Source organism: Oryzias melastigma, linkage group LG18 (assembly GCF_002922805.2).
Source record: "Oryzias melastigma strain HK-1 linkage group LG18, ASM292280v2, whole genome shotgun sequence".
Classification (NCBI taxonomy): domain Eukaryota; kingdom Metazoa; phylum Chordata; class Actinopteri; order Beloniformes; family Adrianichthyidae; genus Oryzias; species Oryzias melastigma.
The window spans coordinates 17,933,143-17,945,109 of NC_050529.1; the positions used below are offsets into that span (position 1 = coordinate 17,933,143).

At 39.2% G+C, this 11,967-nt stretch overlaps 2 protein-coding genes across 3 annotated transcripts in view; one reads left to right on the forward strand and one right to left on the reverse strand.

Annotated features, from left to right (window-relative positions):
• The first annotated feature begins 1,745 nt into the window (after nt 1-1,745).
• zgc:101810 (uncharacterized protein LOC493612 homolog) lies at nt 1,746-8,682 on the forward strand. Its single transcript, XM_024288319.2, has 9 exons — nt 1,746-1,926; nt 2,701-2,811; nt 4,617-4,775; nt 5,178-5,307; nt 5,404-5,540; nt 5,631-5,780; nt 6,794-6,939; nt 8,059-8,191; nt 8,366-8,682. Exons 1-9 carry the CDS (start codon nt 1,879-1,881, stop codon nt 8,534-8,536), a joined length of 1,185 nt encoding a protein of 394 aa, XP_024144087.1. The 5' UTR covers nt 1,746-1,878; the 3' UTR covers nt 8,537-8,682.
• Nucleotides 8,683-9,562: 880 nt separating this feature from the next.
• Nucleotides 9,563-11,967, reverse strand: part of si:ch211-168d1.3 (ras and Rab interactor 2) — a 40,180-nt gene continuing 37,775 nt past the window's right edge. For both annotated transcript variants that reach the window (XM_036216722.1, XM_024288648.2), the window contains exon 12: nt 9,563-11,114. In XM_036216722.1, coding sequence (XP_036072615.1) covers nt 10,791-11,114 — 324 coding nt within the window. In that variant the 3' untranslated portion in view covers nt 9,563-10,790. The remainder of the gene's footprint in view (nt 11,115-11,967) is intronic.

The following is an 11,967-nucleotide window of genomic DNA, read 5'->3' on the forward strand; positions in this document are numbered from 1 at the left end:
ACACTTATACAAACAAAGGTGGGAGTTGGACTTCAGAATCCAACACTGTGTAAGATGTTTGGCAATTTCCAGAGAACACCAGGTTTGCCAAATTCACTACTTGAGGCCTGTGCTCTTCTCAGATGATAGCAGGTTCACAAACGCACATGTGACAGAATCTGGAGACGCCGTGGAGAACGTTCTGCTGCCTGCACCATCATCCAACAAAGTGTGTTTTCGTAGCGTTCCTGTTTTTCTTATGAGCAGTGCATATGGTAAAAATAGTATACAAACGTAAACCAGAATGAGTTAAAATTAATTCACCCAAAAAAGTTCCATTAAATGTAAAACATCTTTAAGAACACTTTTCAAAACTGATGAATGGCAGCATGTGTGTTTGTGTTTTTATATGTTTTTTAGGATCATTGTGAAGAATCAAAAAGCATCAAAAACCAAAGATTTGTCTATTTTCAAATTGTAAAAAAATTGTTGCAGCTGTCTTGACTAATTTTGTCATGAAAAAAGGAAGTCTATAAGCACCAAAAAATGTCAAATTTTTTCTTAGTACTGTTTTTGCTCTCTTGGCCAGATTATGATCATAATCCATATCAAAGATTATATTGGTTAATTTCACCTTGTTACAGAGAAGTTTGTAGGCTTCTATAGATCAATCTAAGTGCAAAAAAGCTGAGGATAATGATATTTTTTTTTTACATTTGGCCAAAAAATGCAGTAGTTAACCTTCCTTAAGTGGTATTTTTTATAGGCTGCTGGTAAATAGGCAATGTTGACACCTGTAATAACTTTTTTCCCCCACAGGTGGCACTCATTTTTTTGTTTCAACTAAAGTTGAAATTGTATTTATGCAGAGGAGTGATCAAAACAGGAAGAGGGGGAATGATTTCATAAACAGATGTTCAAGGATGTTTTTTATGGTCACATTTGTAAGCAAACAGCCAATAATGCAATTATTATATATAGGGATGTAAATGTGAGGGAAGGAGGATGAAGTTGTCAAAGTCAAAGAAAACTCTGCAAATGTCAAAGAAACTAATAAAGTCAAAGAACTACAGTTTTAATGTGTACATTTTGACTAGTTTATATGTGAAGACTATTTTAGCCAACAGGTATGTTTTGTAACTACTGAGTGTGTAGACAGGCCCCGCCCATTTCAGATTACTATTTACCGGTACACCTGGTTATTTTATAATGTTACCCCCTCTCCGTTACAATCTTCTAATTTCTTTAAACACCCGTCTTTTAACTATCTTGTGTGCCCTATAGAAAACATAATTAATATAAATAAAGTTTAGCATAAAATACAAAAGGGGTTTATACAAATATACACTTTGTGTGTCACAATAACCTAAATAAAAACTAAATAAAAAAAATAGAGATGTTTAAGGGTGTTCTTATGGTCACATTTGTAAGCAAACAGCCAATACTGGAATTATATACAAACAGACACAATATATATATTGTGCTTTTTATGTATTTATGTATATGATCTCAGAGATGAGAGGAAGTTAAAGTTGTCAAAGTCAAAGAAAAGTCAGCAAAAGTCACTGAAAACTTTGCAAAGGCCAAAGGAAACTCTGCAGGAAGTATTTGAAACCATATGATATATAAAACAGATTAAAAATTACCATTGAGAATACAGATTTCTTTTTTCAGTTAATTCTCAGCGAGAGGGAAAAAAAAAAGGTTTCAAGCAGGAGTGCTGTTTCCTCTTCCCTCCCCACAAAAAAATGGGTGTACTCAAACGCAGCGGTCCCTCCCTTGCTCAAAGTGGAGGGCAACCTTTGCGTTACCTGTCATGCTGTGATCTCTCCTGAAGTGATGTGTGTTGATCCAAAAATATTTGCCTCTTAGTCAGACAAACATTTGGAGCTTTTTGAAATGGACAGTCAGGGCAGGAGAGTGGTGGTCTGCGACAATGGGACGGGGGTAAGTCTGATGATTAGTTTTTGCTTCACTTCCTTTATTTTGAAAAGCAACTTTTATATGATCTGCATATCAGTTAAAATGTTGCAAAAATGTTGCAAAAATTTAATTTATTTTCCCGCTTTTTGCTATTTTTGTGCTGGATTTCTGAAGGAGTCAAGAGTGTGAGAGATTCGATTGTTTTCACATGTGTCTGGACTTGCCACACTTGCTTTGACACACAGCCATAAATGGTTGTGATGCCTCTCGCAGAGCACGCATTGGACGAAAAACAGGAAGAAACATCAAGAGGTGCTCAAAAGTCGGAAGTTACCCTTTAAAGTTCAAAACCAAACAAGAAAAAAACCCCACAAAAGCAGATTCTGTTTCTGAACTTCATAGCAAACTATAGGGTTTAATTTCTATATTAAATGAATTTGTAGTTAATATTTTCTAAGTCAGGAATGTATTGACTCCTTCAGGCTAAGGAATGTGAGTGTGACCACCCTGACATGTTGAGACAGTGAGGTGCAGTCATCACAGGCAGAAGCAGTCTGGGCAGAAAGCAATTATAATCTTGCATCCAGTTAAAAATAAAATAGATTTTGAAGTCTAAAAATGTAAATTTCAGTTGCTTAAACTCAAAATCTTTAACTTTTCAAGCATTAACACTGGAGCTCTGGTGTTTAAGGGTTAATCCAGAGAGATCCTTTTCTGTTCATGGCTGTTTTAATTCTAGGTTTTGTGTTAAATATAAAATAGAGAAGCGTTTCTCACTTTTTTACTTCCTTTTTACAGTTTGTCAAATGTGGCTTCGCTGGGGCCAACTTCCCCGAGCACATCTTCCCCGCCTTGGTGGGCCGACCCATCATACGGTCAAATACAAAAGTGGGAGACATTGAGATCAAGGTGAGAGTTGTTAACAGGCAGTTTTTGTTCTTTTTTTTAACTTTTTTTTCTAAAATTGTTTAACCGCAATGGATTGTGGTCTATATTCGCTTTTGCACGCTAGTTTTTTGCAAAGATTTCTGGTGCACTTGATTTTGGAATTGTAGATTTGATCAGCATGGAAAATGGCAAACACACTACATAGTGCACTACATAGTGTGGAATTCGGACAGTCTTTGTCCTAGAAAGCATTACAAGTATTTTGATTTAAGCTAAAAATGGCATTCTCATACAAAAACTCTTAAAAAAAAGAATAAAAGATTATCAACATTTAAATTTAGCTGTTATTTATGACTTAAAAATGTCATTTTTTTTATTTCTGTAAAAAAAAAAGGTAGTAGAGTAATTACAGGGTTCTTAAACTGGATTAGTGCCATTCACTTTAGTTTCTGAGTGCAAACAATCAGTAGCGATAGCAACCAATAATAGTACATTTTGATCCTTATATTTTTTTGAGTTTGTGCAACATGTGTTCAAAATGAGTAGTGTTAATTGAAGATAAAATTGTGTTTTCTTGATATTTTCTGCCTCATCTTAGCAGCCAAACATACTAGTGCATCCTTTTGTTTTTGCAGTGTTTTTATTTTCTATCTTCAGGATAAAAATTAAATTTACTTAAATGTATTTAACTCTCTAAATTGCAGAATAATGTTGTATTTGAAGCTATGAGCTAAAAAAAAAAAAAAACGCAAAATAACGCAGCTATCTACAACTAGCTACTAACACCGGAAGTAAACACATTTTCAAAATAAAGTGTTGCTGACGCTTCCTGTTTTCAAAGTAAAGCTCCTGATACTGACATAAGTTCCTAAAAAACAGAACAAATTTGTTTTAATCTTTCAACACTATAGCTTTCAGCTATAGTGACTTTTTCAACGGTGGTGATTGTGATTTAATACTGATAATTAAAAATTTCATGCATCCAGAAAAAGACAAACATAAAGGAACTGTAAAAACGTGAATCATTGAGCTTGATTCATGAATCAAATCAAATCGTCACTTCTTCCTTGCATAAATGAATCTTTCTGTGTGGTTGTATTGTTTTCAAAGCTGAATTAAGACGTCGCCAAAGTGCGTTGGATCTGAACAGCTCATTAACTCCCTGACACCCCCCCTCAGCCCGCCGCCGCTTTGCTTGCGTCGCAGCTCATAAGTCTTAAAGTTTCTTAGAATCTCACACCTGTCAGGCTCTGCACACAAAGGTCACACACTCATGTAGCCTGACACCACCCCTAACCTTCTGAGCGGTTAGCCCTTTAATCCTGGCAGGATTTTGTTGAGGTGTTTTGAAGAGCAGGTGTAGACAGTCTGGCACAAAATTGAAAGCCGCAGGAGGGATATGCCTCCTCAATAACACGCTGGTATTTTAACACGTCACTAGTATGAAGTCAAGTGACTTTATGGTTGTTTTTAATTGACTTAAATAGGGACTTCTTTTGTGAAAAACATAACAAAGAGTGTGGTGAAGACATTTTTTATTAATATTAGACGAAAACATATATGTCATAGCATGTAAAAACATACATCTACAACATCATCAATCACAGATTCCAGTCTTGCACATGCTCCACCTGACAATCTTTTGTGTGTTTTTCATCGAAGTGTTTAAAAACCAAAATATGTTAATTTACTGTCAATATTTTGGCTTTCAAGGGTTAATTTTCCCTTCTCACCTCAGGTTTCATTTACTGCTTATGATCCAATGGGTCAGTGCACACAGTCTTTGCTCCTAATCTTACACAATCTGAACTCATATCCTCCACCAGGACCTGATGGTGGGAGACGAGGCCAGTGAGTGTCGCTCCATGCTGGAGGTGTCTTATCCCATGGACAACGGGATGGTGCGTTGCTGGGAGGACATGCTGCACCTGTGGGATCACACCTTTGGCCCGGACCGTCTAAACATCAACCCATCAGAATCCAAGGTATTGTTGCTGACCATGTCCATCCCTTTATGACCACAGTGTACCATCTTCTAAGGCGCCGTGTCATAAAGCTGGAGTCATCTCAGGCTGGTTTCTAGAACATAATGAGTTCACTGGACTCAAATGGCCTCCACAGTCACCAGATCTTAATAGATCACCTTTTGGATGTGGTGATATACCTTTGGTATATCTCTGAGGAATGTTTCCGGTACCTTGTTCTGAAGGTTCTGAAGTTCTGAAGGTAAAAGGGGGTCGAACCCGGAACTAGTAAACTGGCCAGTGAGGGTACATACTAGAAAATACTGGCACGTCGAAAACAGAAGTAGAGGAGCATTGGCCACTACTATGGATGTTCTTGTGGTGGATGAAGTCCATATCAGAGGTATGCTTTTCTATTCAAAGATCCTGCTGACTGAGCCGCCCATGAACCCCACCAAAAACCGGGAAAAAATTGCAGAGGTCATGTTTGAGACGTACCAGTTCCACGGCATCTATGTGGCCATACAGGCTGTGCTCACTCTGTACGCTCAAGGTGAGGAACCTCCATCACTCATCCATCAGCTTAAAATGTTTTTTTTTTGTTTAAATATCTTATTTCAGATCTTATAAATCATCTGGATTCCCACAGGTTTGCTTACCGGTGTGGTCATCGATTCGGGAGACGGTGTCACTCACATCTGTCCGGTGTACGAGGGCTTCTCCTTACCCCACCTGACCCGCAGGCTGGACATCGCAGGACGTGACATCACACGCTATCTCATCAAGGTGAGCTGATGAAAAAATGGGGAGTGCAAACTATAGCTGTAAAGGTCCCCAGTTTTTACAGATTTGTCTTTTGAACAAATGACTTCTCAGCTGCTGCTTCTCCGTGGCTACGCCTTCAATCACTCGGCCGACTTTGAGACTGTGAGGATGATGAAGGAGAAGCTCTGCTATGTGGGATACAACATTGAACAAGAGCAGAAGCTGGCTACAGAAACCACCTTCCTGATGGAGTCCTTCACTGTACGTCAAAGGACAAGTATTGCGCATAAACAATGAGGTGAAAAAGTGTTTGTGCCGCTTAAATAACCAGTAGTAGAGGAAGGTAACCCAACATGCAGCTTTAGTGATGATGGTGTGATTTATTAACAAATAGTAGCCTATTAAAGTAATTTATATCTACATTTGCTACACAACCCTAAACCACATCACCAGTTTATACTTTCTGGGGATATCAATGAGTAAATGGTTGTAGAATAATTGTGTCAATTGCCACTCTGGAGGGGTTTCCAGCTGGAACTTCCTTGATAAGGTCATGAAACAAAATCTCAATTGGATCCAAGTCAGGTTTAGACAAATATTGTGTAAAAAGGAAGGTCAATTACTGTTAGTTTGAAATTTTTTCTCAAAAAACTTGATACAGTTCAGTTAAGTGATAATTAAAGACCAACTCTAAAGAAAATTGTGTTTATAATGGGTTCTTGTGGCATTTTTTTTTTATGATGGACCACATATAGAAACAAATTTAGGCTCAAAATTGCATTTCTGAGTGTTAATTTGTTCAAATTGTTGACAAAAACAAATGCCATTGAAAATGCTGGTAGATACTGTACATATGGCAGGACATAAGGTCCCTCCTTCGCTCCATTCTGATGCATCCATTTGTAGACAAATCGATCCACGATTGTCTTCGTTTTCCTCGTCTGGGCTGGCTCCAAACTGTACAGCTGGATAGTTCCAATGTTGCTGCCATTTTAGTTGCACTGTAATGTTAGGTTGGTGTCGAGAGGGGCTGTAAGCCAGTGGGAGAAAGTGTAAACGAAGGGATGATGGGAAATGAGTCCAGGCTTACTCCCGTCCTATAATTCAGAGTGGAATTTCTAATGAACTCCTGCAGAAACTACGCCCTTGAAAACAACACAGGTTTGGGTTAAAAACGTCAAAATCATAATTAATGCTTTTGAAATTAATCAAAAGATGATCAGAGTGAGACTTTCTAACATTTAGTAGTTCAATGTTCCTCATCTTTGTTCCAGCTTCCTGACGGTCGGCAGGTGAACGTCGGAGGAGAGCGATTTGGAGCCCCTGAAGCTCTTTTCCAGCCTCACCTCATCAACGTGGAAGGAGCAGGAGTGGCTGAGACGGTTTTCAACACCATCCAGGCTGCAGACATCGACCTCAGGTTCGAGTCTCCTCACTGCCCTGAGAGCCTTTCAGTCACTGAGCACTGACTGCTGGCAACAAGTTGCCAAAGAACTTCTTAAGGGGTTTCCAGAATGCCTTCAATATTCTTGGGACTTCTGAATTTCCTCACTTCAGTCTCGGGATCTCCTTTGTAATGCTGAAAACTAGACAAGTTCAGGTTTATTTAGTTAAATCTAGTTGATGAAGCGCAGGTTTACAGTTCATTGGGTGATTTATTCATACTATTTCCATGGTTTTAATGTGGTTTATTTGAGAGACATCTGTGAAAAATATCACCACTTTTTCACTTTTTTCAGGCATATTCACCTATGAGCCAATATCCTAAGCAGTGGCAGTGTGACACGGCCTTTAGTTTGGATTTAGTCTGAAAATGTGACACAAATTGGGGTTGTTCTACAAACTATTTTGCGACTAAACAAAAAACGAAAAGGAAAAATTTAGGATGCATAAATATAGTGTAAATGTAAATAAGCTCACATCAATTTTTTTTTTTACCGAATTGACAGAAAATCTGAATTTTCAGTCAATTTTCTTGCAGTTTGCACCTTTTTAATATGTGTGGATAGTGGGTCATGTGATATCACACACTGGATTTAATTAATCCATAGGATACTCCTGGATAATTCTCTGAAAAATGTGTTGCTGGAACAGCTCATCAAGATCATTCTAGAGCGAGAGATTTAATTGTGATGTCAGTCAAAAGGTTACACTTCTATTTAAAACAATTTCAATCTAAATGAGGAAATGCTTTATCATATCGCCAAGGTGACAAACAGGGGAAAAAGAGTAAACATGCAAAGCAAAATATGACAGATTTGATTGGAATGAAAGGGGAAGGACTTTCTTGAACAGGAGCTCCCCTAGTGGTGATTTGAGGAACAGACTTGAAGTTTTTAACCAGGATAATTGTTTCTACTGGATTCCAGGAAATGAAGATCCTGCAAGAGACGTGTCAGAAAGTCCCTCATAATCAGAGTTTTGTATTTTGTTGCTTTCTGTGTCAGAGGTCTAGATGAAGCAAAGCGACCACGCACACACACCCACACGCAATTTGATGCTACAGTAAATGATGTCTTCATTATGTCTGTCTGTGCAGGGCCGAATTCTACAAGCACATTGTTCTGTCTGGAGGGACCACCATGTACCCCGGCCTTCCGTCCAGGCTGGAACGAGAAATCAAGCAGCTCTACTTGGAGAGAGTGCTTAATGGAGACACTGCCAAACTATCTGTAAGAGCACAGACGGTTCATTTAAATGATGACAGAGTCTTCTAGATTAAAAACTAGATAAGGATTTCAAAATACCTTCTGGAGAGGTCATTTTGAATGCTATTTTTTTGAGTAAAAGAACAAGATGGATGCACGTGTGTAAAACGACGCATATTTTGTGTTTAATTTTTGCAGAGGTTTAAGATCCGCATTGAGGACCCGCCCCGGCGTAAGCACATGGTGTTTCTTGGCGGCGCCGTGCTGGCCAACATAATGAAAGACAAGGACTCTTTCTGGCTGAGCAGACAAGAATACCTGGAGAAAGGCCTGGGGGTGCTGCAGAAGCTGGGAGGGGGGATCAGATGAATCAAGATTAAAGCATTACAAATCATAGAACAACATGTTACAAAGTTTTTGCTCTCCAGCTCATTTTAGCTTTGTCATTTTTCGTTTTCATTCCTGGAAACGAGTCAAGGCTTATAGAATATCTACAATAAAGACTAATAATTTAATCTTGTTGTTGTTGTTTTTTTTAATTAATTCTGAAAGTTCTTAAATTAGCATATAAATAATTTTTTAACACATTTTACATGATAAAATTAATAAAGTTATCAAAGTATGAAATGTATTAATTCCAATTTGAGTTTAAATCAGTAGGACTTAGATTAAAGTATTTTTTTAACAAAAAAGAGTAAAAAGGGGACATCCATCCATCCATCCATCCATCCATCCATTTAAAACAATAAAATAATGCATATTTCAGGTGTTATTTGCTGCCATCTAGTGGCTGAAATATGTAATTGCAACCACTGTAAACCACCACCATTTAGAAAAAGAGTTGCTTACTTTATACTAGCATAACTTAATTTAAAAAAATCTCTGTAAAATTTTTATCTAACTAAGAAAGTTTAAAAAAAGTTTAACCTATTGGATTTATGAAATTAGACAAACTCAAAATAGAAAAGACTGCAATAGCCTGAATAAAAAGTAACTCCACTGATTTTAAAAATAAATACAATGATGAAAATTTTGGGGTTTTGGCAAAATGTAACGATAAAATTTGACTTAATTGATTATTTTTTTCCATGATTTGATTTTAAGTCATAAAGGATTTGGCCCACCACATATTCCTACATTTTCTTAGCAGCATTACACACGTTCCAACTAAAGCTGAACCATATTTCCAGTAGTTTTTTTGGTAAACATCTCTCTGACTCATAATTACTTTTTTAAGCACTTATCTTCTGCTTATTTAATGGAAAGAGTAACCAAATAAATACAGACCAATAGTGTTAGTATTTATCTTGAATCAGAGCAGGTAAATATAAAAACTACTATGAGACACTATGTAAATGTAAAATTCCCACCCCTGTTAAATACTGATGTACCAAGTCTGGAAACATATTGCAATTTTTATTGCGATACTGAGTTACCTGACAGAATACAACATTTGTACACTGAAAAGAAAGTGTGAGCTTTCACACACGCATACACACACACACACACATCCGCAGAACGTTCACATTGAATGAAAAAGCATGCATCAATGTCGAAACCCTCAAACGAGAAAACGCCAAATGTGTTGAAAATCCACATTTAGGTTTAATATCTACTCAACAAATTGAACAATTAAAGGCGGATTTTTAATTTTTGTTGTAAATACACAATCTGATATTAGGTAATGACAGCGTTCTGAACAGTCAGTTGATCGTGATGACTTGCAGCAGTAGTCACCAGAAGCTGGTGACATGGACTTTTACATTCAACCAGTCTCTTTTTTTTGTTTTTTCAAGCGTCTGAGGACCGTTTTGTCAAGAAGAACAACAGAGCTCAAAAGGGGGAAATGAAAACATAGATCAAGTGTGACTTTTGAAGCATTTACCTCAGAAAAAATTAAAACTTTGGGAGCAATGATGGGATTAGTCCACATTCTCCCGTTTTCAGTTCACAGCCAAAACCACTTTGATGCAGGAAAAGGATTTAAAGCCCACCAGAAAACTATTTTTAAACAAGTGAGTGGCTGTTTTCCCACAATTCAGCTTCCATCACTTTAGCTTTACGAATTCCCACCTTTAGAAAAAAGGCCCAAACTCCAAATTTGAACAGTTCCTTCTTTACATGTGAAGTGAAGCCGATAAAAACATGATCCAAACGTTTTTGCCCAGAACTACACCGTGAAGGGGTTACATCACCACGTGGACAATTCGCCTTTGTGTGTCTGCATACAGGAAGTGGTTTTGTTTCCAGGCAACAGTAGCCTCACAGAATTTGTCTTTGGGTTTCAGCCTCCTCGTAATTCAGTGATGTCATCATTTCTTGGTGTAACTCTGGGTTGTCAAAATACAGTTTAAATCCACTTATTACACTTTTTTTCCAAGTCACAAACAGCACACTCCTTTACACTAGCAGCCACACCGAGTGGGTACAACTTTTGGCAATAGTCCCCCCCCATGTGGGTAAAGCTCACACGTCAGTCCCTTCAAGGAAAAAATTTAGAGTCTCTCTGCACGACGAGTCTCGATCCACGATGAAAAACAACATAAAAGAGGGAGAAAGAGACAGAGAGAGAAAAAAAGCAACCATCCATCTCCTCCTCCCTCTTCCCCTCCATGCCTCCCACTCACTCCTCACACACCGACTCGCTCAGGTCCACAGCGCCACCTCTGGTGAGCCGCCGCATCTTGCTGAAGTCGTGATCGGTCCTCAGGTAGGAGAGCGAGGGCCCCCCCTCGCTGTGGCTGGCCAGGTCCTGGGGCTGGGCCTGAGGCGGCAGGGCCCTCATCTCCCCTCCGCTGCGCCAGTACAGGGTGTATTGCTGTGGGTCGGACACTCCGAACGTGGAGGCACAGAGCTGCGCCAGCGCCTGGCAGGTCTCCCCGGCTCTCCACTGCAACGTCCGCACGGCGCTCCGCTCCCCGTCCTGGAACAGTATCCGAACGCACCTCTGGAGGAGGAGGAGGAGGGAAAAAAAAGTGAATATATGATGCAAAACCAGAGGTCAAGAGGCTTACCGCGTGAGGGCAAAAGAGGGGGAGGAGAGAGGGATGGAGCCAGAAGAGGAAGCACACAGGCTGCTACAACAACCAGGCAAAAAAATCACAAAAAACTGCCTCTAAAACAAAGCTTCTGCTTCCCACTCACAGCCAGCCGGGTCAAAAATCTTTCAATAAAAACCATTTCCATGCAAATGTTCTTCTCTCCGCAAAAGCCTTTAATTTTGCCCACACAGCCAGGCAGCAGCAACCCTGTCAAATCTCAATTTTCATCTAAAGTTTTTCCGTCAGGTTTTTCAGAGCGAAAAATCCCTCAACAAACACTCGACGGCGTTATATAACATCACCTACACCTACAGACGCGCTCACATCAGCTGTTCCAGGACTCAATACATACTGGACGTCACCTCTTCTTCAGCAAACATCAACTACTGAGGCGCACACAAACTCTCAGCTGCTTCCCGCAACAAGCGCAGGTAGCCACACAGACTTAAAAAGAAAAAAAAAAGAAAAAAGATCAATAACACACAGTAACCACAATCAACAGGTCATCAAAAACTCACAGAGTCACTCAGCTCCTCGTTGTCCGTGTGCATATTGTGTTTTCCTGCTTCAACGGGTAGATGCAGCTCGATAAATTTCATGTTATCTGACCGCCCACCTCTTCATAGCACTTGGCTCACCGATCCCCGCCTGTGTCAGTGGAAAATCTGGCTGCCGGGTGAGTTAGATCGGCTATTTGAAGCCAGTAGAGGCACCACGTGATGAGACAGAAACGTGGATGACAATGCCGTCTTCCTTTTG

What these genes read in the sequence shown, in the direction of transcription:
- zgc:101810 (XM_024288319.2), top strand. Translation starts at nt 1,879, where the DNA reads ATGGACAGTCAGGGCAGGAGAGTGGTGGTCTGCGACAATGGGACGGGG. An exon ending in GCTCACTCTGTACGCTCAAG is followed by an intron (nt 5,308 to 5,403) that starts GTGAGGAACCTC and finishes GGATTCCCACAG; the next exon opens with GTTTGCTTACCGGTGTGGTC. An exon ending in GAGACACTGCCAAACTATCT is followed by an intron (nt 8,192 to 8,365) that starts GTAAGAGCACAG and finishes TAATTTTTGCAG; the next exon opens with AGGTTTAAGATCCGCATTGA.